Below are 25,012 nucleotides of genomic sequence, written 5' to 3'. Positions count from 1 at the left end.
TTGCTCAGCAGTCACCAATATATTTTGCTTTCTTGGACCTGACCTCGTCATTTGATTATGTTAACCGGTCCCACCTGTGGTCAATTCTATTAGAATGTGGGATGGATGAGCCATTAGTTCATTTTTTAGCATATCTACATGGGGATCTGAAAGCTAGGATCAGAATCAACATAGGCGGGGAGGTCTCTGATGATATCATTGTTTGTAGAGGGGTCAGGCAGGGATGTGTTCTAGCCCCGCAACTTTTGAATTTTATATATTAACAACTTACACACCCCCTAACAGTGCTTACTAAAGATGTCCCAAGAGTTAATTGGCATATGCTCCCAGCCCTGTTATATGCTGATGACACGGTCCTAAGGGGCCGCACACCTAATGCCTTGCATCTCGTAGTGCTTTGTCGACTTTATGGCCTCTTTAGACTTATGAACTATTTAAAAAAATCTTTTACAATGGCTTGCGGCCTGAAAAAAGCAGTGTTTAAATATTATCTCTGTGGGTAACCAGAGTTTACAATGCACTAGCACTTTTCTGTACCTGGGGCTAGTTTTTGCTGCAAATGGATCATGGGCTGACCACATAGTGTATTGCAGGAATACACTATCTAAAGCAATTATTCTGTTCTTTGAGTCTCCCAACCCAGGAGGTCAGGGGTTATTTTAACTATTTTAAAGATTTTTTAATTCCAGTGTATACCTATGGCAACTCACAGCGCTGAGGTATGGGGCTTCTCTAAGAGCAGTAATGTTCAGTATGAGGAGAACAGGTCTTGTCGAAAACTCCTGGGAGCCCCTATCTCTATCCCCCAGTATGTCTGTCATAGTGAATTACACCTACATTATATTGAAGATTATATAAAGGCTCGTCCTGCTCTATTCTAGCTAGCCATATGGAAAAATACAGCGGTGTCCCTCACAAGAGAAATTGTAAGAGACTGCCTTAAGTGTGAAAAGTCCTACTTGAATGTTATCATTTATTTGCAGTTAGCAAAAGTTCATGTGGGATATTTCACATCATATCAATTCCATCAGCTTTATATTTAAGCCATAAACGTTATTGTGAATCATTCCATTAATTGCTCCAATGCATTTCGGGCTTTCTAGCCCTTTATCAAGGAGATCTATAATTGGAAAAATTGAGATATAGCCAATTACTACATAAATACAAATAAGCATACACATAAGTATTCACAGAAGAACAGAGCATTAGACAACTTCTTTACCTTTCTAAACGACAAGTGAACCAAAAGCTGCACGCTAACACCTTAATAAAATACCACAGAGTCCTAAGAATTCCCCGTGGACTGAGGATAGCGCTTAAACCATCCTTATGCAAAAATTCTAAGATATTCCAAGAAAAATGGAATGCAATACTTAACAAATGTAGTTTGGATCTAATCCTACTCATTATAGAGGAATTATCTAACATACTCAAGGACCTGGAAACAGCTATCCAAGAAATAGAAAAAGAACTACAAGAAACTGTGACACCAGAGGATTGGTCTACCATCCTAGAAGACATAAAAACTCAACTGGACAAACACACTAAAGAGATCAATGAAAGAAAGATCCGTAAGTTCAGGAGAGATCCCCTGGACTACAAGTTGGGAGAGGTCTACACCTGGGCGAAAGTGTACGCCCAGAGATGTTGGAACAAGCCGTACGTCAGCAGACTGACACATCGTCATCTGGTAGCGAACCATCGAGCCGACCACATAGAAAAACGGGTGCATCTACAACTGGGACACCAAGAGACGCCAATGAAAGACCCAGTGACAACAGTTTATCCACCTCTGTGCCTTTTTTAGAGGCTGGCCCAAATGACAGAGAAGATCCCGGAGGAGTCAAAGAAAAAGAAAAGGAAAAAGGTCCTCCCAATACAAGGAGTACGATCCAGAAAAAAGACAACAAGAAACGCAACACCTAGTAATCAACATTTCAGATACTATCTTAACACCCTATGAAATGAAATTATTAGAAAAAGGGACATCATTCATTCCTACCACAAGAACGAACTTGCTAGAATTGGAAGTCAGCGCATTCAAATTCACACGTAAGTTACGACTACGCCACTTCTTTGATAACGTAACCACACCCAGCACTGACAGAAAACCAGATCAACTGATGGGCTGAAGGCCCCCTAGCTCTTTTTTGGCTCCTTGTAGCCACAAGTGTATTGATACATTCGAAACGCTGGTCAAACAAGACCTGATGAAATTGAATTTCAACAAAAAAATGACAAAACACATCACCCAGAAGGATCAAGATACACTTAAAAACATCGCTAACAACAAAGATATCAAGTGCATTAAAGCAGACAAAGGGGGAGCACTGGTGACCTTAAACACACAAATGTATCACCAGAAGATGTTTGAACATATCTCTGATCCACAAACATAAATGCAACTGGATAACAACCCAACTACGCAATACAAAACTACACTTAAAGAAATCCTAACAAGAGCCTATACAGTAGGAACCATCGATGAAAGAACTTTAAAATACCTATTGCTACAACATCCTAGGAGCCCATCAATTCAGATGAAACCAAAAATCCATAAATGTATCGAAGACCCCCCATTCCGACCGATAGTATCTACCAGGGGTTCCCTACACGAACCAGTAGGGAAATTTCTTGACAGGTACCTCCAGCCACTTGTGAAACAAATGAGAAGCTATGTGAAAGACACCACTGAATTTCTAGTTAAACTATCTGAAGTCAACATACTGGAAGAAGAGAAGTTAATTCTGGGTACAGCTGATGTGACAGCCCTATACACGTCCATCCCCCATGGAGGAGGGATCGACGCCATTGAAAAGGCCATCATGAACAGTGACATTGACACACCAATGCAGCAATATCTAATGGAACTAATGATGTTCACGCTTTATCACAGCTATTTTGAACACGAAAAAGTATGGTATATGCAACTATCTGGAATGTCCATGGGTAAAAAGGTACACGCCCATGCTTGAATTATAATAGTTGCAATAATGTAATTAAAGGCAACACTATCGCTCACCCTATGAAGGGTCACAACATCAAACTCACCGTCAATGCTACATGTGAGTCATCAAATCTAATATACCTATTAAAGTGCCCATGTGGGAAAATTTATATCGGAAAAACTGAAAGAAAAATAAAAACCCGATTAAATGAACATAAATCGAACATCCGAACCAGGAATGAGAAATCCAGTATTGCTGTACACTTTTTGGAACACAAGCACAACATTGCGCAAATGAAATATCTAGTTCTTGAAATAATTGAGAAATGTGAGGGTAAAGACAATAACAAGACCTTGCTACAACGGGAGATATCATGGATATATCGCCTTCAAGCAATGAAGCCCTTCGGGCTTAATGACAGGACTGAATTTAGTTGTTTTCTTTAACCACCTAGAGGTGGTTTACTAATGACAATGTTTTTTGTAGTGGCCTGTATTGTTATTATTATTTCGATCATTTAGATTGTACAATTAGTGACTTTTGTGCTTACATAACTTTATTGAGATCACAGCTTTATTGAAAACACAGGTTTCCGTTGCACTTTTTCGTTCTTAAGATGGCGGCGAGTTTAGTCAAACATTTATGTTGGTTAGTCATGTGACACCCTGTTGATCCAATCAGGATCATTCACTTTTTCACGTCATTTTAACTTAAACATTTACGATAATTCTACCGTATCACCCCCATCACAGCCGACAGCCGCACAACGGACCCAACTTTTATACTCAGTAAGTCTGTTTTTATGGCCGCCTTGTCACCATCATTTCACCTGGTCGAACACATTCGAGTTCCGATAACGCTCTTTTATTTTCGTTACAGCTACCTTTGAGCTGTTTGAGATTCAGTCACGTAAGTGTTTTCTATTTCGTTAAGCACATGCCGCTTCTCACATGCCGGTTAGTTTTCACGAGCACTTTTTGTAGACACTTCGCATTCACCCCGGTTACTCGTACACCTAGAGCATGATCTTATGTCACCTGTGAATACTTATGTGTATGCTTATTTGTATTTATGTAGTAATTGGCTATATCTCAATTTTTCAAATTATAGATCTCCTTGATAAAGGGCTAGGAAGCCCGAAATGCATTGGAGCAATTAATGGAATGATTCACAATAACGTTTATGGCTTAAATATAAAGCTGATGGAATTGATATGATGTGAAATATCCCACATGAACTTTTGTTAACTGCAAATAAATGATAACATTCAAGTAGAACGAAGAGGAGTCTGTTATGTAGAACCTATGGAGTGCCCTGAATCAGGGATGCATTCACAGTTGATGTATGCACTTATGACAATTATATAATAACGTAATACGGACGGATACGTTACCTGCAGGCAGCACCCTACCTTTGGAACACACCAACTAAAACTTGTTTATAAAAACTTTGAGAAACTTTGGCTGTGCACCTAACCAACTTCATTTACTATCTTAAGTGTGAAAAGGGCATGGATATCCCATGGCTAGCTGAGGTGAGATCTAGCTTAAGCAGGATTGGTTATGAACATATCTTTAGCGACCTCAATCATCATACAAAGGAATGGACACTTGTATCTACAATAACCATTGGTTATTTGTTGAAAACCCTCATAGACGTTGAGATGTTGTGAGTGCGGTGTATCTTTTATCCGCCCCTTCTCTAGCGTCATGGCATATTCATCGGGTTGACAAACGACGTGCTATATGCATGCCTCACCCGAGGCAACCTCTGGAAAGAGTAGAAGTGTCCAGAAATGAAAAATGCACTGGTCCAGAGGGATGAAGTACAGTGCTAGTGAGCCAAAAGGTCTAAAAACAGGGTTGCACCCAAAAGGACAATTTATTATAAAGAGGGTGCAAACTGTAGTCTAAAAAGAAGAATAGTGGTATATAAGGTAATCGAGTTACAGGACTACCATATAACTCTATCAATAGGTCGACATGTTTCAGCTCTATTGGGCCCAACGGGTCTGTAGAGCTTTCGTCAGGACAGTACAAAAGAACAAAACTGAATACTCACACTATTCGTGTAGTGTTCATTAGAAGTATGAAAATTTCACACTCAAATTCCTGGGAACAAACCTTCCCAGGGGCAGAGTCAGCACAAGCAGTAATTGCGTCTAACACGAGGCAAACGCCCTGTGTACAGTGACTCTATTAGCCCGTCTGATGCGGAGTGATTTCCTGACAAATAAGGAATTTGAGTGTGAAATTTTCATACTTCTAATGAACACTACACGAATTGTCTGCCTCCCCCCGATCGCTCTAGCTTTAGAGCTAAGTACCTGGAGTAACTTATGTCTTCCAAATCCATGAACAACTCACACAGTACACCCTAGCGACAGTGAAAGGTTAGAGCTGGAAAATAATATCCCAGACCTGCCTCAAGGGTTGAGAGTCACACAAGGGATCTGTGGAAAGAAAATCACCATTTTATGAACTGTGGTATTATATTTTCTATATATTTTTGTATAGTATGGTAGCCAATCGACTGATTTAAAGATAAATAGATTGGGAATGCCTCCTGATAGCAGCACATTCACAGAAGAGGGACAGTGTGGAGTCACAAGATCTTCAGAGAGAGGGACCACGAACAGGTGGAAGATTTTCAGAGAGAGGTGCAATGGACAAATGGAAGGGAACAGTGTGGACTAACAAGATCATCAGAGAGAGGTAACATCGACAGATAGAAGGGGACAGTGTGGAAGATTTTCAGAGAGAGATACCACAGATAGGCAGAAGGGGACAGTGTAGAAGTTCTTCAGAGAGAGGTACCACAGGCAGGTAGAAGTGGACAGTGTGGAGTCACAAGATCTTAAGAGAGAGGGACCATCGACAGATAGAAGGGGACAGTGCGGAGTCACCAGATCTTCAGAGAAAGGTACCACGGAGAGCTAGCAGAGGACGGTGTGGAGCCACGAGATCTTAAGAGAGAGGGACCATGGACAGATAGAAGGGGAAGTGCGGAGTCACCAGATCTTCAGAGAAAGGTACCATGGAGAGCTAGCAGAAGACAGTGTGGAGTCACCAGATCTTCAGAGAGAGGGACCATGGACAGATAGAAGGGGAAGTGCGGAGTCACCAGATCTTCAGAGAAAGGTACTGTGGAGAGCTAGCAGAGGACAGTGTGGAGCCACGAGATCTTAAGAGAGAAGGACCTTGGACAGGTAGAAGGGGACAGTGCGGAGTCACCAGATCTTCAGAGAAAGGTACCACGGAGAGCTAGCAGAGGACAGTGTGGAGCCACGAGATCTTCAGAGAGAAGGACCATGGACAGGTAGAAGGGGACAGTGCGGAGTCACCAGATCTTCAGAGAAAGGTACTGTGGAGAGCTAGCAGAGGACAGTGTGGAGCCACGAGATCTTAAGAGAGAGGGACCATCGACAGATAGAAGGGGACAGTGCGGAGTCACTAGATCTTCAGAGAAAGATACCATGGAGAGCTAGCAGAGGACGGTGTGGAGCCACGAGATCTTCAGAGAGAGGGACCATGGACAGGTAGAAGGGGACAGTGCGGAGTCACCAGATCTTCAGAGAAAGGTACCATGGAGAGCTAGCAGAGGACAGTGTGGAGTCACCAGATCTTCAGAGAGAGGGACCATGGACAGATAGAAGGGGAAGTGCGGAGTCACCAGATCTTCAGAGAAAGGTACCACGGAGAGCTAGCAGAGGACGTTGTGGAGCCACGAGATCTTCAGAGAGAGGGACCATGGACAGGTAGAAGGGGACAGTGCGGAGTCACCAGATCTTCAGAGAAAGGTACTGTGGAGAGCTAGCAGAGGACAGTGTGGAGCCACGAGATCTTCAGAGAGAAGGACCTTGGACAGGTAGAAGGGGACAGTGCGGAGTCACCAGATCTTCAGAGAAAGGTACCACGGAGAGCTAGCAGAGGACGGTGTGGAGCCACGAGATCTTAAGAGAGAGGGACCATCGACAGATGGAAGGGGACAGTGCGGAGTCACCAGATCTTCAGAGAAAGGTACCACGGAGAGCTAGCAGAGGACGGTGTGGAGCCACGAGATCTTCAGAGAGAAGGACCATGGACAGGTAGAAGGGGACAGTGCGGAGTCACCAGATCTTCAGAGAAAGGTACCACGGAGAGCTAGCAGAGGACGGTGTGGAGCCACGAGATCTTCAGAGAGAAGGACCATGGACAGGTAGAAGGGGACAGTGCGGAGTCACCAGATCTTCAGAGAAAGGTACCACGGAGAGCTAGCAGAGGACGGTGTGGAGCCACGAGATCTTCAGAGAGAAGGACCATGGACAGGTAGAAGGGGACAGTGTGGAGTGACAATAGCTTCAGAGAGAGGTACCACTGGCAGGTAGAAGGGAACAATGTGGACATACAAGTCTTTCAAAGAAAGGGACCACAGGCAGGTGAAGCGGACAGTGTGGGGTCACAAGATATTCAGAAAGGGGGACCACAGACAGGTAGAAAGGACAGTGTAGAGTCACAAGATTCCCAGAGGGAGGTAACATGCACAAGTAGTAGGGAACAATGTGGAGCCACAAGATCTTAAGAGACTGGTACCATGGACAGGTAGAAGGGGACATTTTGGAGTCATAAGATCATCTGAGAGTGGAACATTCGGTAGGCAGAAGCGGACCGCATGGAGCCACAAGATCTTCAGAGAGAGAGAGAGACCACGGACAGGTAGAAGAGACAGTGTGGAGTGACAAGATAATCAGAGGGAGATACCATGAACAGGTAGAAGGGGACAGTGTGGAGATACAAAATCTTCAGCGAGAGGGACAACGGCCAGGTACAAGGGTAAAGTGTGGAGCTACAAGATCTTCAGACATAGGGACCACCAATAGGGAGAAGGGGACAGCATAGAGTTCTTCAGAGAGAGGGGCCACGGTCTGGTAGAAGGGGACAGTGTGGACTCGCAAGACTGTCAGAGAGATGGACCACAGGCAGATAGAAGGGGACTGTGAGGAGTCACAAGTTCTTCAGAGGGAGGTACCACAGGCAGGTAGAAAGGGACAGTGTGGAGTCACAAGATCTACAGAGAGAGGGACCACAGACAGGTAGACGGGGACAGTGCAGACTCACAAGATCTTCAGAGAGAGGGACCACGGACAGATAGAAGGGACAGTGTGAAGTCACAAGAGCTTCAGAGAGATGGACCACAGGCAGGTAGAAGGGGACAGTATGGAGTCACAATATCTTCAGAGAGAGGGTCCAGTCACAGGTAGGAGGGGACAGTGTGGAGCCACAAGATTTTCAGAAGGAGGGACCACGGACAGGTAGAAGAGGACAGTGAGGAGTCAAAATATCTTCAGAAAGAGGTACCACTGGCAGGTAGAAGGGGACAGGGTGGACACACAAGTCTTTCAAAGAGGGGGACCACGAGCAGGTAGAAGCAGACAGTGTGGGGCCACAAGATATTCAGAAAGGGGGATCACGGACATATACAAGAGGACAGTGTGGAATTACAAGCTCTTCAGAGAGAGGGACCATGGACAGGTATTAGGGGACAGTTTTGAGCCACAATGTCTTAAGAGAGAGGGACCACAGACAGTTAAAAGAGGCCAGTTTGGAGTCACAAGTTCTTCCGGGATGAGACCACGGATAGGTAGAAGGGACAGTGTTGAGTCAAAAGATCTTCAGAGAGAGGTACCACGGACTGGGAGAAGGGCACAGCATAGAGATATTCAGAGAGAGGGACCATGGGCAGGTAGAAGGAGGCAGTGAATAGTCACAAGTTCCTCAGAGAGGGACTATGCACAAGTAGAAGCAGACAGTGTGGAAGATCTTCAGAGAGAGGGTCCATGGACAGGTAGAAGGACACAGTATGGTGGTCTCAAGATTTTCAGAGAGAGGTAACATGGACAGGTAGAAGGGGACAGTGTGAGGTCTCAAGATCTTCAGAGAGAGGGACCATGGGCAGGTAGAAGGGGACACTGTGGGGTCTCAAGATCTTCAGAGAGAGGGTCCATTGACAGGTAGAAGGGGACAGTGTGGGGTCAGAAGATCTTCAGAGAGATGGACCATGGGCAGGTAGAAGGGGACACTGTGGGGTCTCAAGATCTTCAGAGAGACGGACCATAGACAGGTTGAAGGGGACAGTGTGGGGTCTCAATATCTTCAGAGAGACGGACCATAGACAGGTTGAAGGGGACAGTGTGGGGTCTCAATATCTTCAGAGAGAGGGGCCACGGGCAGGTAGAAGGGGACAGTGTGGGGTCTCAAGATCTTGAGAGAGAGGGACCATGGGCAGGTAGAAGGGGACACTGTGGGGTCTCAAGATCTTCAGAGAGAGGGGCCACGGGCAGGTAGAAGTGGACTGTGTGGTCTCAGAGGATCTTCAGAGACAGTTAGCATGGACAGGCACAAGGGTGTATGGAAGGGGACAGCGCCAGTCTGTCCTTACTGGAGCAGTGGCAGGGGCTCCTGAATGCATTGGGGCAGTGTAGCAGAGCATGGGGAGCCCTCACAGCACCCAGAATTGACCCAAGAGTCTCAATGCAGCAATTGGACGCAAGGGGGAGGGCGTGCAAGAGAGGGGGGCACGTACCTTGTAGTTGTTAGAGAGGTGCAGGGCTGCCGCTGCGGTCTCTAGAAGGTAGTAGACGGTTTTAGGCACGTCACCAACTCCCAGCCAATGGCGCGCCAGCGCGGAGACCACAGAGTCCTGCACGTGCAGGCATGTGCACGTCTTGGGCTCTTCCTGGTTCTTCGCTCGCTGGTGCTGAAGCATCATGTCCATCTGCTCCAGGAAGTTGAACTCGCTCCTGAAAAAGAAATAGGGAAAAGATGACACCGGGCAGGCCCTCGGATGTAGAGCCCTCCCCTAGTCCTCTGCACTGAAGCAAGACAGACTCCTCGGGACATCAGAGAGTGCCCCAGAGAAGCTTCCCGAGAGACAGACTCCTCAGAACATCAGAGAGTGCTCCAGAGAAGCTTCCTGAGAGATAGACTCATCGGGACATCAGAGAGTGCCCCAGAGAAGCTTCCTGAGAGACAGACTCCTCAGAACATCAGAGAGTGCTCCAGAGAAGCTTCCTGAGAGATAGACTCATCGGGAAATCAGAGAGTGCCCCAGAGAAGCTTCCTGAGAGACAGACTCCTCAGAACATCAGAGAGTGCCCCAGAGAAGCTTCCTGAGAGACAGACTCCTCAGAACATCAGAGAGTGCTCCAGGGAAGCTTCCTGAGAGATAGACTCATCGGGACATCAGAGAGTGCCCCAGAGAAGCTTCCCGAGAGACAGACTCCTCAGAACATCAGAGAGTGCTCCAGAGAAGCTTCCTGAGAGATAGACTCCTCGGGACATCAGAGAGTGCCCCAGAGACGCTTCCCGAGAGATAGACTCCTCAGAACATCAGAGAGTGCTCCAGAGAAGCTTCCTGAGAGACAGACTCCAAAGGACATCAGAGAGTGTCCCTCAGAAGTTTCCTGGGAGACAGACTCCAAAGGACATCAGGGAGTGCCCCTCAGAAGCTTCCTGAGAGACAGACTCATCGGGACATCTGAGAGTGCCCCTCAGAAGCTTCCCGAGAGACAGACTCCTCAGAACATCAGAGAGTGCTCCAGAGAAGCTTCCTGAGAGATAGACTCATCGGGACATCAGAGAGTGCTCCAGAGAAGCTTCCCGAGAGACAGACTCCTCAGAACATCAGAGAGTGCCCCTCAGAAGCTTCCTGGGAGACAGACTCCAAAGGACATCAGAGAGTGCCCCTCAGAAGTTTCCTGGGAGACAGACTCCTCAGAACATCAGAGAGTGCTCCAGAGAAGCTTCCTGAGAGATAGACTCATCGGGACATCAGAGAGTGCTCCAGAGAAGCTTCCCGAGAGACAGACTCCTCAGAACATCAGAGAGTGCCCCTCAGAAGCTTCCTGAGAGACATACTCCTCGAAACATCAGAGAGTGTCCCTCAGAAGTTTCCTGGGAGACAGACTCCAAAGGACATCAGAGAGTGCCCCTCAGAAGCTTCCTGAGAGACAGACTCCTCAGAACATCAGAGAGTGCCTCTCAGAAGCTTCCTGAGAGACAGACTCCTCAGAACATCAGAGAGTGTCCCTCAGAAGCTTCCCGAGAGACAGACTCCTCAGAACATCAGAGAGTGCTCCAGAGAAGCTTCCCGAGAGACAGACTCCTCAGAACATCAGAGAGTGCTCCAGAGAAGCTTCCCGAGAGACAGACTCCTCAGAACATCAGAGAGTGCTCCAGAGAAGCTTCCTGAGAGACAGACTCCTCGAGACATCAGAGAGTGTCCCTCAGAAGTTTCCTGGGAGACAGACTCCTCGAGACATCAGAGAGTGCCCCTCAGAAGCTTCCTGAGAGACAGACTCATCGGGACATCTGTGAGTGCCCCAGAGAAGCTTCCTGAGAGATAGACTCATCAGGACATCAGAGAGTGCCCCTCAGAAGCTTCCTGAGAGACAGACTCCTCAGAACATCAGAGAGTGCCCCTCAGAAGCTTCCCGAGAGACAGACTCCTCAGAACATCAGAGAGTGCTCCAGAGAAGCTTCCTGAGAGATAGACTCATCGGGACATCAGAGAGTGCTCCAGAGAAGCTTCCCGAGAGACAGACTCCTCAGAACATCAGAGAGTGCTCCAGAGAAGCTTCCTGAGAGATAGACTCATCAGGACATCAGAGAGTGCCCCAGAGAAGCTTCCTGAGAGATAGACTCATCGGGACATCAGAGAGTGCTCCAGAGAAGCTTCCTGAGAGACAGACTCCTCGGGACATCAGAGAGTGTCCCTCAGAAGTTTCCTGGGAGACAGACTCCAAAGGACATCAGAGAGTGTCCCTCAGAAGTTTCCTGGGAGACAGACTCCAAAGGACATCAGAGAGTGTCCCTCAGAAGCTTCCTGAGAGACAGACTCCTCAGAACATCAGAGAGTGCACCAGAGAAGCTTCCTGAGAGATAGACTCATCGGGACATCAGAGAGTGCTCCAGAGAAGCTTCCCGAGAGACAGACTCCTCAGAACATCAGAGAGTGCTCCAGAGAAGCTTCCTGAGAGATAGACTCATCGGGACATCAGAGAGTGCTCCAGAGAAGCTTCCCGAGAGACAGACTCCTCAGAACATCAGAGAGTGCTCCAGAGAAGCTTCTCGAGAGACAGACTCCTCAGAACATCAGAGAGTGCTCCAGAGAAGCTTCCTGAGAGATAGACTCATCGGGACATCAGAGAGTGCCCCAGAGAAGCTTCCCGAGAGACAGACTCCTCAGAACATCAGAGAGTGCTCCAGAGAAGCTTCCTGAGAGACAGACTCATCGGGACATCAGAGAGTGTCCATCAGAAGTTTCCTGGGAGACAGACTCCAAAGGACATCAGAGAGTGTCCCTCAGAAGCTTCCTGAGAGACAGACTCATCGGGACATCTGAGAGTGCCTCCTCCCTCTGCCCGGGGCCTGTCCCACATGAAACAGAGTGGAGGGACCTCCCACGCCGGACTTATATCAACTGATACTGTGCATGGCACAGAATGAGAAACTGGGAAAACCAGAGCAGAGGCAGATAGGGTGGATGGGGGAGAAAGTTCAGGAGGTCTCCAAAACCATATGGCCCCCAAGAGAACAACTAGGCTTTGCAGCTGAGATCCCTACCAGCGACCCGGTGAGCACAGTAATAGGACAGTAAAGACCACCTGCCCCCTCCACATAAGGGAAGGTGATGATACATGAAGAGACTGGGTGCAACTGTCCCCCGCCTCCCAGGTACATTAAAAGTGGGAAGCAGGGGCAGTGGTGAAGCGGTCACTCTCCCAGCGCCTCTGTGCTGCCTGCTGTCACTATATTTACCTTGGTCTAAAGTCATCAAGAGGAGCCATTCGAGGGCCTCTGCAGGACTGCCCCAGGCCAATGAAGGGGGCCCTCCTAAGAGGGCGGCCCCCTTAGTGCCACAGGATGGCACACAAGTCAGCCTCCCAGTGTTGGGGACCCTCGAGGGTCCCCCATGCCAGCGTCACTTCCGGGCAGGTGGGGGCAGAGGGAGAGGTACTTATACCTCTCCAGCCCACTGTTCGCCCTCTTTTCATACAACCCACCATGTTGGCATATTTGTTTTGCAAATAAACCTGCAGCAATTTTCTCCACTAAGAATGTGTCTTGTCGGATTAGTTCTCCAAATTATTGCTGCGGGAGGGATGGGAGTGTTGCCGATATTGGCACTATTGAAAGGGCGAGATTTTGATCGATACCTCATCACTATTGATCCAAACCTCGATCTGGTCGACTGAACCTTTGTTGCCTGTCTTGGAGGATGAAAGTGCCCCTGTACCAAACCAGTTCACCCAATAAAGGACTCTGCTCCCAAAGATCACAAACAACTTCTAGCTTTCAAAAGTTTATTGTAAAGATATGATAAGCTGCAAATACAGGCATCTCAGAATGAGATTCACGAGATACACAGGTCCAATTACATACATGTGCTCTCGGAAAGCCCTCAGACGAGCAACGGAAATCACTAACACAAGTTCTAAGAATAATAAAGCTATCAGCATTGACGCATATCTCTCCTTCATTTAAGTTGGAGGAAAACGCACAGGTTAGGCTGTCCCTACCCTGCTCTAGATGGTATCCCTACTTATCCAAATCCCAACCTAACAAAGGTGTCAGCAGTGAATGACCCCCAAGGGAAGTCACTCACTCTAAGTCTCTTGGTGAAAACCTATAGTTCTCCAGTCATGACCCCTCTCTGCCTACCCATCCGCTCTCTAAAGGGTCCTCAGGCATCTGCTCTAACTCCACCCAGGGGTGCTGTCCCTAATACAAAACAGTCAACAACATTTGAGACGCCCCTCGCAAGACGCCTCTCACGTGGTGTAGCTTCTGGCTTTTTCCATGCTGCTTTGTGTTGGGCCTCATACGTTAGAGTTGACCTTGCTTCTCAGACTCTTCTCCGGCCCGCTGATACCCCTTAAACATTCCGGAACCCTCCTCCATGTCTGGGCCGTCTACTGAACAGACCTCTATTCATTCATTTATAATTGGATCCCCCCTTTCCTTGCAGACAGACATCTGCAGCCAAGAACCCAACTCTCATAGACCTCCAAAAAGGCTTGCAACATTTCTTGGCCCAGACATGTACGTGTAAATCAATGTTAAAACATTTCAGGCCTACAATATTTCTCATCATGATTATAGCATTCAACTTCTTCATTAATTAAAGCATGTTAATACTCTTATTCTATTATTCAGTAAACATCTCTATAAATCATGGCCCATTTAATGCAATGACCAAAACATTAATACAATCTATGTCGTGAAAAGAAACACCTTCCCTTTTAGCTCTGGCCCTGAGGCCTACCACATTCTGCGTTTAACCACATACCATCTTACATTTTAACAGCTACACGACATGGATTCAGAAATAATCACATCTACTAAAATCATATAGTGTCACACATTTCTGTATTAGTTCCACTTCTACTTAAATCTCTACATTAGCTATACATTCAGAATATAATTACAGATACTATTAGCACTCATGGCATTTCTCCTCATGATTTGTGCTTACTACAGGTAAGTGTGATGCACTCATACATTTAGGTCAGTTTGCGCTCTCTCAGTTCCCCCCTTTGATGACCTCTCGGGGTCATCACTAACATTTAAACTGCAGTTATTGGTAGCATAACTTGTCTCTGCGCTTCCAGAGCCCTCAGACTCCTGTACTGATTATCTTGTATGACAGCCAATCTCTGCAGCTGTTCTCTTTGGGCCCTTTCTGACCTTCTTGCTCTGTACCATTTGAATACCCTCACCAATCCCCACAATATGATCCCACAGATCAATATTATGATGACAGGTTTTAGTATATACCACACAAAGCTTTTGCCTAAGGTGGAAATCCACCCTCCAACTGCACTCATTCCGTGGCCCACCTTTTCCCAGACATTTTCTCTACTCAAATCTTCGATCTCTTTGTGAATATCCGTTATGTTCCTAATAACTTTTTCAAGGGGTTTTGAATTGTCTGGAATGTAAGTGCAGCATTCCTGGACCTTCAAAGCCTTACAGACTCCGCCCTCTTTTGCTAGTAGGACATCTAACGCAAGACGGTTCTGAAGAACCATAGCCCTTATCGATTGCATCTCTCCTTCTACCAGCATTAAGGACTGAGCAGTGCTGGCAGACAACCTGTCGACGACTGTTGCCAGCCGTCTAATTTTAACATCATTAAGGATTACTCCCAAAAGAGGGAACATAGCTCCAAAGACATCTCCAACCATTTCTGCATCTCCTACATCTCTCCTTCCCCTCGAAGATGTCTTGCCCTCAATGATCACTAAGTCTTGTGCATGATATATTTTGGGGAAGACAATTGCTAAGTAACATGATCCATACCAGTTGTCAGGTAGTCTCACATAGGCATTTCTTCCACATACAAAATACACATTTGGAATCACTTGCATTCCTTTCAGGAAATCCTTAGTATAGTACTCTATATTGAAAGCATGTTCACAGTCAACTTCTCCCACGTATACATTTTCATAATACGTTTTGGCTCGGTGAAGACATAGCTTTCCTCTCTGCGTCTTATCTAAAGCTATTGGACCACTACTACCCTTTCTCTTGTGTGCCTTCTCTTCCTCGGTCCAATCTGTTTTCCATTGTCCTGATTTTTTCAAAATCTTTTGTCTCCTGTAACGATCATCCACCTGCCCTATGAACTTCTTCTCGACTTCTGACACTTTGCATGTCAGGTTATTTCTACGGGCATGTGAAGTATCTAAGGTAATCCAAGGAATGAAGAACTTGGCCAATCTGTCTTCACTCTTCCAGTAGTCCCATTTGTTCATCTGCTTATAATTTGGGACTTCTGGCAACACTGAATCATAATTGGAGAAATAGTATTCAAAACTATCTCTCTCATAAAATATACTAAGCAATAAGCTACATGTAATGCCATATGTCAGCGGGAGGTGATGATATCGAATGCCTTCATCTACAGACGCCGGCAACTGCATGCAGACGTAACAATCCTTAACCTCCATGGCATCCACGTATTCATATAAGAGTTTAGCATAAGCATTTGACCTAAAGTCTCCTTGGGACTCATCTACGTGTAACCTGCGGGCTTCTGCAGCTAATAACGCTTTCTCTTGAGTGTTTTCCCTTTTCTCACCAGCAACAGTAGGTGTAAGCGTTTCTACAGAATTCACATCAGTTACCTTTGCCTCTTCCTCATGTCCCTTTACATAAGAAATTGTTACCACTAAAGCTATTAATATTATCACTCCTACTATTAGTGTACCTATTATACATTTAGCTCTGCGGTTCTGGGTGCCGGCCTCCATTTCGTCAGACAATATGGCTCTCTCTTATCTTAGCAAAAAGTTCTTTTCCTCTCGTTCCTTTACAGTCTCTTTTTAATCCTTTTGTCTTTAGAATCCACACAACTGGAAGCTGACAACCTTCTTCGCAAAAGTCCTTTAACAGTTCAATAAAGACAACCCTAGCCCTTCTCCATCAACTCAAGGGAAGTTCCCTAAAATTCTCTGCTTCCTGGGCGCTAGGTAATCTTCTTTTTCCTGTTCACTTTATTTACAAAAGTCCTTTAACAGTCTACTATCAAGCCTGTGCCTGCAGCTTCGATAGCAAAGTTCAGTATTTCCAAACGAAGATTGTGCTCTTCATGTGCTGTTATCGTTGTACCAAAGTCGGGGAATTGCAATTCTGAGAGAAACATGTGTTTTAACTTGCTGAGGCGGGGAGGTCTGGGGAGCATGAATGTTAGTGACCCTTCTTGTTCGACTCCGGGTACCAACAGTCGTATTTCCACGGTGACAATGGGCTCAGAGCTGGACACCACCACCGCTCGGACCCTCCCTGTCTCCGGTTTCACAGACATTTGTCGCCAGATATGTCCACTCAGGTGTGGAGTATCTTCTGTTAGGCACACGCACTCTTCTTGACCTTCTTCGGTCGGGTGCTTCAGCGCCCTGAGCACCTTCTTCCGGGTCTGAGTCTTCTGATATCGGAGGAAGGGTTACCTCTGGAGTTGACCTCAGGCTAGAGCTCCTTCTTTGCGGCCAATTAGCTTCTCCACGTGCCCTTCTACTCCTTCTTCTTCTTGTCTGTTCTCGCTCCCGGTCAGACCTGTCAGTGTCTGACTCGTACTCCCAGCTACTTTCTCCTTCTGTAGCGTCGTCTGTTTCGCTGTTGTACTGACCGTCCTCAGCTTGGTCAGACTCGTTCCCTGCTTCCGCTGGCACCTCTACAGCTTGGCTAGCCCCCTCTATGGCTTCTCGGTCCTCTTCTGGACGTCTATCCGAGAGAGGAGCTGTTTCTTCCCGAGGTGCTGGAACCCTTCGCGTATGTGACGCGTGGATCCAATTGGGCAGGCCTCCCACCTTCACAGCTGTGTTCGTGATCAGGATGATCTGGAAGGGCCCACGCCAACGAATATCCAAACAGCTTCTTCTCACATGTTTTTTCACCAGGACCCAGTCCCCAGGGTACAGGTCATGGCACGGGCCCTGGCACGATGGAACCTCGGCAGCCTGCACCTGAAGGGACACAGAACGAATGGCGTCAGACAGCCCCTTACAATAGTCCAGGATCATATCATCTGTGATATTTAACAGTGCAGTAGTTGGGACAGATGGCAGCCTCATTGCTCTCCCCATTAACACCTCATGTGGTGACAACCCCGTTCTTCTGTCTGGGGTACTACGAAGGCTCATGAGGACCAATGGCAGGGCGTCAGGCCAACTCAGGGTCGTTGAGGAACAAACTTTGGCTATTCTGGCCTTGATCGTGCCATTGATCTGCTCCACAATTCCTGAGGCTTCTGGTCGGTAACTGCAATGCAACTTCTGATCGATATTCAGAGCTGCACAAATCATTTTCACAAGCTCGCTGTTAAAATGTGTTCCCCTATCTGATTCCAAAAAGGCCGGCACCCCGAAGCGCGGAATGAGTTCCCTAAGCAGTAACTTGGCCACTGTGAGGGTGTCGCACCTACGTGTAGGGTATGCCTCAACCCATCTGGAGAACACACAAACAACCACCAGGACATAGCGGAGGCGGTTGCACCTTGGCATTTCAATGAAATCTATCTGCATTCGATTGAATGGACCTCCAGACCTTCCTATGTGGCTCAGTGCAACTGGTGTTCTTTTTCCTACGTTCAGCTGCTGACAGGTCACACAACGCTGGCACACTGCTTCTGCTGCTATTCTAAACTTAGGATTGTACCAAGTCTGTCTAAACACTCTCAGCATAGCATCTCTCCCTAAGTGTACGGGACCATGTATGAGTCTAGCCATTGGACTCACCATCTCATTGGGCAACACTGCTCTGCCGTCTGCTGAGACCCAAAAATGGGACTCACCCATTACACATCCTGCCTTTTCCCATGTTTCTTTTTCAGAATCAGGAGCATTTTCTTGCATGTTTGACAGTTCATCCCAAGTATCAACAGTTTCCAGTATCATGGCTAATTCAGTCCTTACATTTATTCCACCCACTTCCACCTCTGTGAAAGAGTACCCTTGTTCCGCGCAATACCGCGCAACTTCATCAGCATATTTATTGCCTTTTGAAACGAAGTCCTCATTTCTGGTATGTGCGGTGCACTTTACAACTGCGATACCTGCTGGGCATTGCAACGCCTCTAACAACAGGCGCACAAACTCTCCATTGCGAATGGGAGAGCCTGAAGAGGTCATGAACCCTCTTTGAGACCATAACTGCCCGTAATCATGAACTACCCCATAACCATATTGGCTGTCGGTGTATATGGTGACTCGAATTTGATTGCTTGCCAAGCAAGCACGTGTCAAGGCAATAATCTCGGCTACCTGAGCGGAGTGTACTCCTTCCAGGCACCCAGCTTCCACAACTCCAGTAATTGTACAAACAGCATAAGCTGCTCTCAACTGCCCAACTTCGTCTCTTACACATGAGCCATCGACAAAGAAAATTTCGTCTGGGTCGGTCAGTGGCTCATCTACGATGTCGGGTCTGGGTTTGGTGCATAGTTCAGTCACATCAAGGCAGTCATGGTCTGTACATTCATCATCATCCTCGATATCATTTGGGAGTGGCATCAAGGTAGCAGGGTTCAAAACAGAGCATCTCTTGAGGGTCACATTCTCTGCAGCAAGAATAACTTGCTCATATCGCGTGAGCCTGCTGTTGGTCAGATGCTGTGTTTTGGTCCTGGTCATCAACAGTTCAACAGAATGGGGCACGCACACCTCTAACGGGTGCCCCATGACGATATTTTCACATCTCTCAATGCTGACACCCGTTGCAGCAACGGATTTGAGACATCCGGGCAACGCTGCGGCTACTGGGTCTAAAGTAGCCGAGAAATAAGCAACTGGTCTACGGGCATTCCCATGGATTTGGACTAACACAGACAACGCGCAACCTTCTCTCTCACAACAGTAAAGAAAAAATGGTTTATTGTAATCAGGCATTCCCAATGCCGGAGCACGACACAGGTCCTCTCGCAGCTGTAGGAATGCCATCAAACAGTCTTTGTCCCATGGTACCGGATCGCTCACCTCCTTGTGCGTCAGTTTTTGCAAGGGCTTTGCTTTCAGTGAAAAGTTCACGATCCACTGTCGGCAATAACCCACCATCCCTAGGAACATCCTGACCTCTCTCTGTGTCTTAGGCGCATTCATTTTCATGATCGCCTCTATCCTGTCTGGTGACACCTTTCGTTTGCCTTTCTCTATTCTGTGTCCCAAGTACTGCACTTCTGTCAGGCAGTACTGCAATTTCCCCGGGGACACCTTGTGCCCATTGGCAGCTAGGTGATTTAACAAAGCAATGGAGTCCTCCCTGCAAGCTTCTTCTGTTTCTGACGCCACGAGGAGGTCGTCTATGTACTGGACCAGAACTGACTTCTGGGGCAGCACTAGACTTTCAAGATTTTTCTTCAAAAGCTGGTTAAAGATCGATGGGCTCTCTGTATACCCCTGAGGGATACGACACCATGTTAGGACGCGATTTTCCAGCTTAAATGCGAAAAGAAAATGGCTTTCTTCGTCCAGAGGGATCGAAAAGAAAGCCTGACAAAGATCGATCACAGTGAACCACTCAGCTTGGAATGGAATCTGAAACAGTATCACTGATGGATTCGGTACCACTGGACAACACGAAACGACTATGTTATTAATCTTTCGAAGGTCCTGTACTATCCGAAATTTCCCATTTGGTTTCTGCAGACCCATAATCGGGGAGTTGCATGGACTACCCACGATTTCTTTCAGTATTCCCTGTTTAATCATGGACTCAATCACGGGTTTTATGCCTGCAATCGTTTCTGGAGTCAATTTATATTGGGGTGTTCTTGGGAACTCAGCATGCGGTTTCACTACAATTTTCACTGGGTCCACCCCTTTAACCAATCCAATCTCCTCCCCAGTGAAATCCCATACTTCTGGTGCCACTGTCTCTCTCAAGTCCCAGGGGAGCTCATCTACTGTCAAAGTAGGGTACAGCTCCACGCATATTCTTGAGTTTGCAACTTTGAAATCTGCGTCATCATCATTGGTCAATACCTCCACTCCCTGAGGTGTACAGTATATAGTACAATTCAATTTACACAACAGGTCTCTCCCTAGCAGACACACAGGACTTGAATCGCAAACCACAAACTGGTGCTCATCGCTGTACTTCCCTATTTTCACCTGTACCGGTTCTGTCAATTGGCTGGTTATTCTCCTGTTTGCGACCCCCACCACCTGTATGGTCTCTCCAGACATGGGCAGGTCTGGAACTGCAGCTGATCTGATCGTGGATCTAGTGGCTCCTGTGTCCACCAGAAATGTCGTAGGGCACCCTGCTACTTCTGCTTCCACATAGGGTCCCCTCTGGTCCACCTCCAAGGCTGCCCCGAGGGTGCAGTCTTCTCTTTCCACTCTCTGTCCGGTTAATGGGTCCACATAATAGCACTCTTCCCCTTCTACAAACAGGGGCATTTGTCTATAGGTCTTACCCATAGTCCCTACTCGAGGAGGTTGCGGGAACTGGGCTCGGGGAGGAGCCCCCCCCCCTTTGAGCACCTTTCCTTGGTATGGCGTCACCCCTCTTGTAGGCGCGCTCTGGACCTCTTCCTCCTCTATCTCTTGTTCTCCTATCTCTACATTGTAGGGACACTCGCGTTTCCAATGCCCCACCTCGTTACACTGGTGGCACCTAGTCGTCTTCTTCAAGGCAGCTATGTCTAATCTGGGTCTAAAGGTGGAACTCTCCTCATTGCCCTTGTTCTGACTGTACTGCTTCTTTCCTCCTGTACCTGTTCCTTGCTGCTGTTGCTGTTGTCCCCCCTTCCCTGCTGCCTGCATCTGTACCACCATCAACTTTTCTTTTAGTTTCTTAGCCTTGGAGTCTATCTCATCACAGCAGTACCTGGCATATCTCAGTATTTCGTCTAGGGGTTTACTTTGCCAACAAATCGAGTGTTGCTGAATCATTAAACTAATATCCGGTCTCAGTCCCAGGACGAACTTGGACACAAATTGCCCTATGTCTTTTGGATCCATTACATCCAAGCCGCTATACTGTTTAAACGCCTTCAGCAATCTCTCGTAATATTCGTGGACGGTCTCTTTGGGTTCCTGTCTTGTTCGGTCTATTCTGACCCAATCTATGTCTTGCATTGGCACTTTCTCTTTCAGCCAAGTCATCACTCTCTCGAATTTTGCCATCACAATCTCGGACGGCCCATTAGTCTTAGCATCTCTCTCTGGCTCCGTTGTGGGCCACTCAGCGCTAACCTTGCATGCTGTCCACAGATCTCCTGGTACTACAATGTCAAACAGCGTGTTCAGATCTATCCATAGGACCTTTGAGATTTTTACAAATCTCTCCACTTGCTTGTACCACTCCACTGGGTTTTCCCGCAATTTGGGGAAGGAGGTGGTAAAAGCAGCTAAATCTCCCCTACTCCAAGGGACATGTACATAGTTCCCATTTGCGACTTCACGCAAAGGGTAAGCTTCTATTCCCTGCTGTCCTCCTGGTGTCATACCAAGCGTGCTTCTCCTGCCGGTCCCTTTCTTGGACCACCTCTCTTCCCACTTATCTAGTGCCCTCCATGTCCTTATTCCAGCGATCAGTTCCCTTATGTGCGTTTTCAGCCCAATCGTTCTCCTCTCATCTAGGTCTCGATCTGTATAATGTAGCCTGTGGTTACCCTGTAATGCTTTGGTTCTTGACAAGTCCACCATATATTTGCCTGCTAGTTCGACTAACTTCTCATGGACTGCTCTCGCTTTTCGAGTAATGTCCTTTGCCATATACAGTATTTCATCCTGTTCATACATTTCCATTCTTTCTAAAGGCAGGGTACCATCTATCATGTCATCCAGGTCTGACCTTAAACTGGCGACATCGAGTCTCTTGGCTTTTATCTCAGCTCGCAATATGTCTTTCGAAGGGGGCTCACTGGTCTCCCTACCATCCCAACTTCGAGCTCTACGTTTGGGCTCGGGAGAGTTAATGGGTGCCCTCCCTTGCTCCCATCTCTCCAGGTCCCATGCTCGGCCATCCGATCTTGGAAGGTGATGGAACACGGGCCTGTTACCCCTACTCTTGCTCTGCCCACTCTCTTCTTCTTCTCTCCTCTCACCGCACACCTCTCTGTTATTTTCCCTCTGGTCGCTACTCTCCCTTTGCCTAGTAACGCTCAGTATCCGATACGATCCTTCCTGGTTCCCCATATTCCCTGGGCTGCGCTCATTTCCGTCATCACAGGGACTATGGTGCGACCTCTCACAACTCCCATTCAGTTCTCTGGTGCCGGGCACACAGTGTGGACACTTAAAGCTGTTTCTGTACTCTTGCGCTCTCCTCTCCCCTTCACTGAGTATTGGGCGCGCCACCCCTCCACTCCCGGGGCCCCCGTTTTCCAGGTCTGTTCTATCTCCTCTCCGGGCCCAATGGGTGACTCCCCTACTATCTCTCTCTCTACAGTCCCACTCCGGGCTGCTCTCCCCAGCCCCGCAGTGAGTCCGAGCTCGGCTGTCCTGACTTTCCCTTTCAGCTTCTGCAGCTATGATGCTCTTGTGAGCCTCCACTGCCTCATCCCACTTCTTCATGTACTCATTTAGCTCTTGAAAGGATTTTCGTCCAGATCCCCTCAGATCCACTGGCCATCTAGGGCCCCCAGGATCCCCTCCTGGGTCCCCTGCTGTGTGCATCGGGGTGCTCCACTCTCTCGGTATCGGCATCTGACTTGGGGAATTAATCGTATCGTTCCTCCTTGCCGTCCCTGCTCTTTCTCTGTCTTTCCGTACCCGTTCTTCCCCTCTTGCTCTCTCTTGGTCATATATCGATATTATAGGACCTATGGTAACAGGTACCTGTAGTGCATCTGGTAATGCGTAGGATGTGGCGCTCTCCGTTTCCGGCGCTCTTTGTACCACAAACCTCCCGACTACCTGTTGCACCTGACTAGGCTGGGACAGCTCTTTCTTTGCCTCAGGATCCCACTCTGAACTGGGAAGCGGTCCATGCTCTCCTGCATTGCCCCCCTTTTCTCTTTCACTATGCTCGACCTCTCCCCCTGCCCTATTATACGGGGGTGGCCTGTCTGTCAATAATCTGTTTATCAGGCTATCCTCTGTTTCGCTCTCATCATCTTCTTCTAGGGGGCTTTTATTTACGGGCACCTCTAACACTGGGTACAGTTTATTTACTTCCATGTTATGCACTCTCCATCTTTTAGCATCCGCATCCCACCTGGCATCCTGCACTGCCCTTACCGATCGTTTCACCCTTTCTTGTCGTCTGTTCATATTCTTTTCATGCGCTGCCCTAATCCATGCTTCAAGAGCTTCAAACTGGGTCGGTCTAGGCAAGGGTCTCATTGAGGTCATGACTGATTTTAATCGATGTAACACCTCTAATCTGAACGTCCCGTACTTCGGGAACGTCAGTTCCTCATTTCCTTCAGTAATCTTACTCCACTCTGATATCCAAAGGATCGTATGCAACCCAACATTCACTGCCATGTAACGAGCTGGCGTACCCTCCGGCGGGGCTTCTTCCCCTTCATACGATCCCCGCTTCTCTTTTTTAAACACCGCTCTCAGCCATTTAAAACACTTCATAATTATGCGCACAATATCCAGCCTCGCTACTCTGTTTACTTCCTGATGACAATCCACCAATCCTGTCGCGGCTTTGCTAACTTGGCCTATCGCAGCGCGGTCTTTCTCCGGTCGGCCAATCACGTCGCGACCCTGTCTGACGTCTTTGCTAGCTGGCCTATCACAGCGCGGACTTTCTCCGGTCGGCCAATCACGTCGCGACACTTTCTGACGTCACTTTTCTCCGCTTCGCAGCAGCACCCCTCCTTTCTCAACTCGTCTCCCGGTTATGCATGCGTCCCATTCATACACCGAAAAATGACTACTTCCGACCAAGCGGTCACTTCTCTCGACTGTACGTCCACAGTCTATATGTAATTGTCAACACAACTGACGAAATGTCTATCGTCTCTCTGATAGGTTGCTTACACACACAGTAACTTCCGACCAGCGTCCGTTACTCACGCACTCACTCTTACGGTCCCCCTATCTCGGTCTTTCGGGTGATCAATGGTACCTCATGACCCCCTTCACACTAGTTGACAATTACTCTGGGTGTCCGATACACCCGAACCACTTAAGCTCTCCTTGAACTTAAGATTTCCACCGGTTGCGCGCGCTCACAACCTGTTCCACAGTCACTCTACAGACATTCAACTCCGCCAGACATTACAACATAGATACAATACAAAACACCGCAATCTAACACGCATAACCCTTTATACTCACTCTCGACCGATACTGCTGCTTTTTCTGTCTCACGTCATCCGGATCTTCTTCGGCGGGCGGTTCTTCCGATCATCGATCTCTAGGGGCCTTGGGGTAAGCTAACCTGGCCTAGGTCACCGTCCTCAAGAAGGCAACCATCCTCTATAGCTACCAACTGAAAGGGCGAGATTTTGATCGATACCTCATCACTATTGATCCAAACCTCGATCTGGTCGACTGAACCTTTGTTGCCTGTCTTGGAGGATGAAAGTGCCCCTGTACCAAACCAGTTCACCCAATAAAG

At 47.5% G+C, this 25,012-nt stretch overlaps 1 protein-coding gene across 5 annotated transcripts in view; it reads right to left on the bottom strand.

Moving 5' to 3' along the window:
• ADCY10 (adenylate cyclase 10) overlaps positions 1-25,012 on the bottom strand; it is a 4,100,562-nt gene that overhangs the window by 540,691 nt on the left and 3,534,859 nt on the right. For all 5 annotated transcript variants that reach the window (XM_078679137.1, XM_078679136.1, XM_078679138.1 and 2 more), the window contains one exon: positions 9,510-9,726. In XM_078679137.1, the coding sequence (XP_078535263.1) occupies positions 9,510-9,726 (217 nt within the window). The remainder of the gene's footprint in view (positions 1-9,509; positions 9,727-25,012) is intronic.

This window comes from Lissotriton helveticus, chromosome 3_1 (genome assembly GCF_964261635.1).
Source record: "Lissotriton helveticus chromosome 3_1, aLisHel1.1, whole genome shotgun sequence".
Taxonomy (NCBI): domain Eukaryota; kingdom Metazoa; phylum Chordata; class Amphibia; order Caudata; family Salamandridae; genus Lissotriton; species Lissotriton helveticus.
This window is presented reverse-complemented; position numbering and strand designations above follow the sequence as displayed.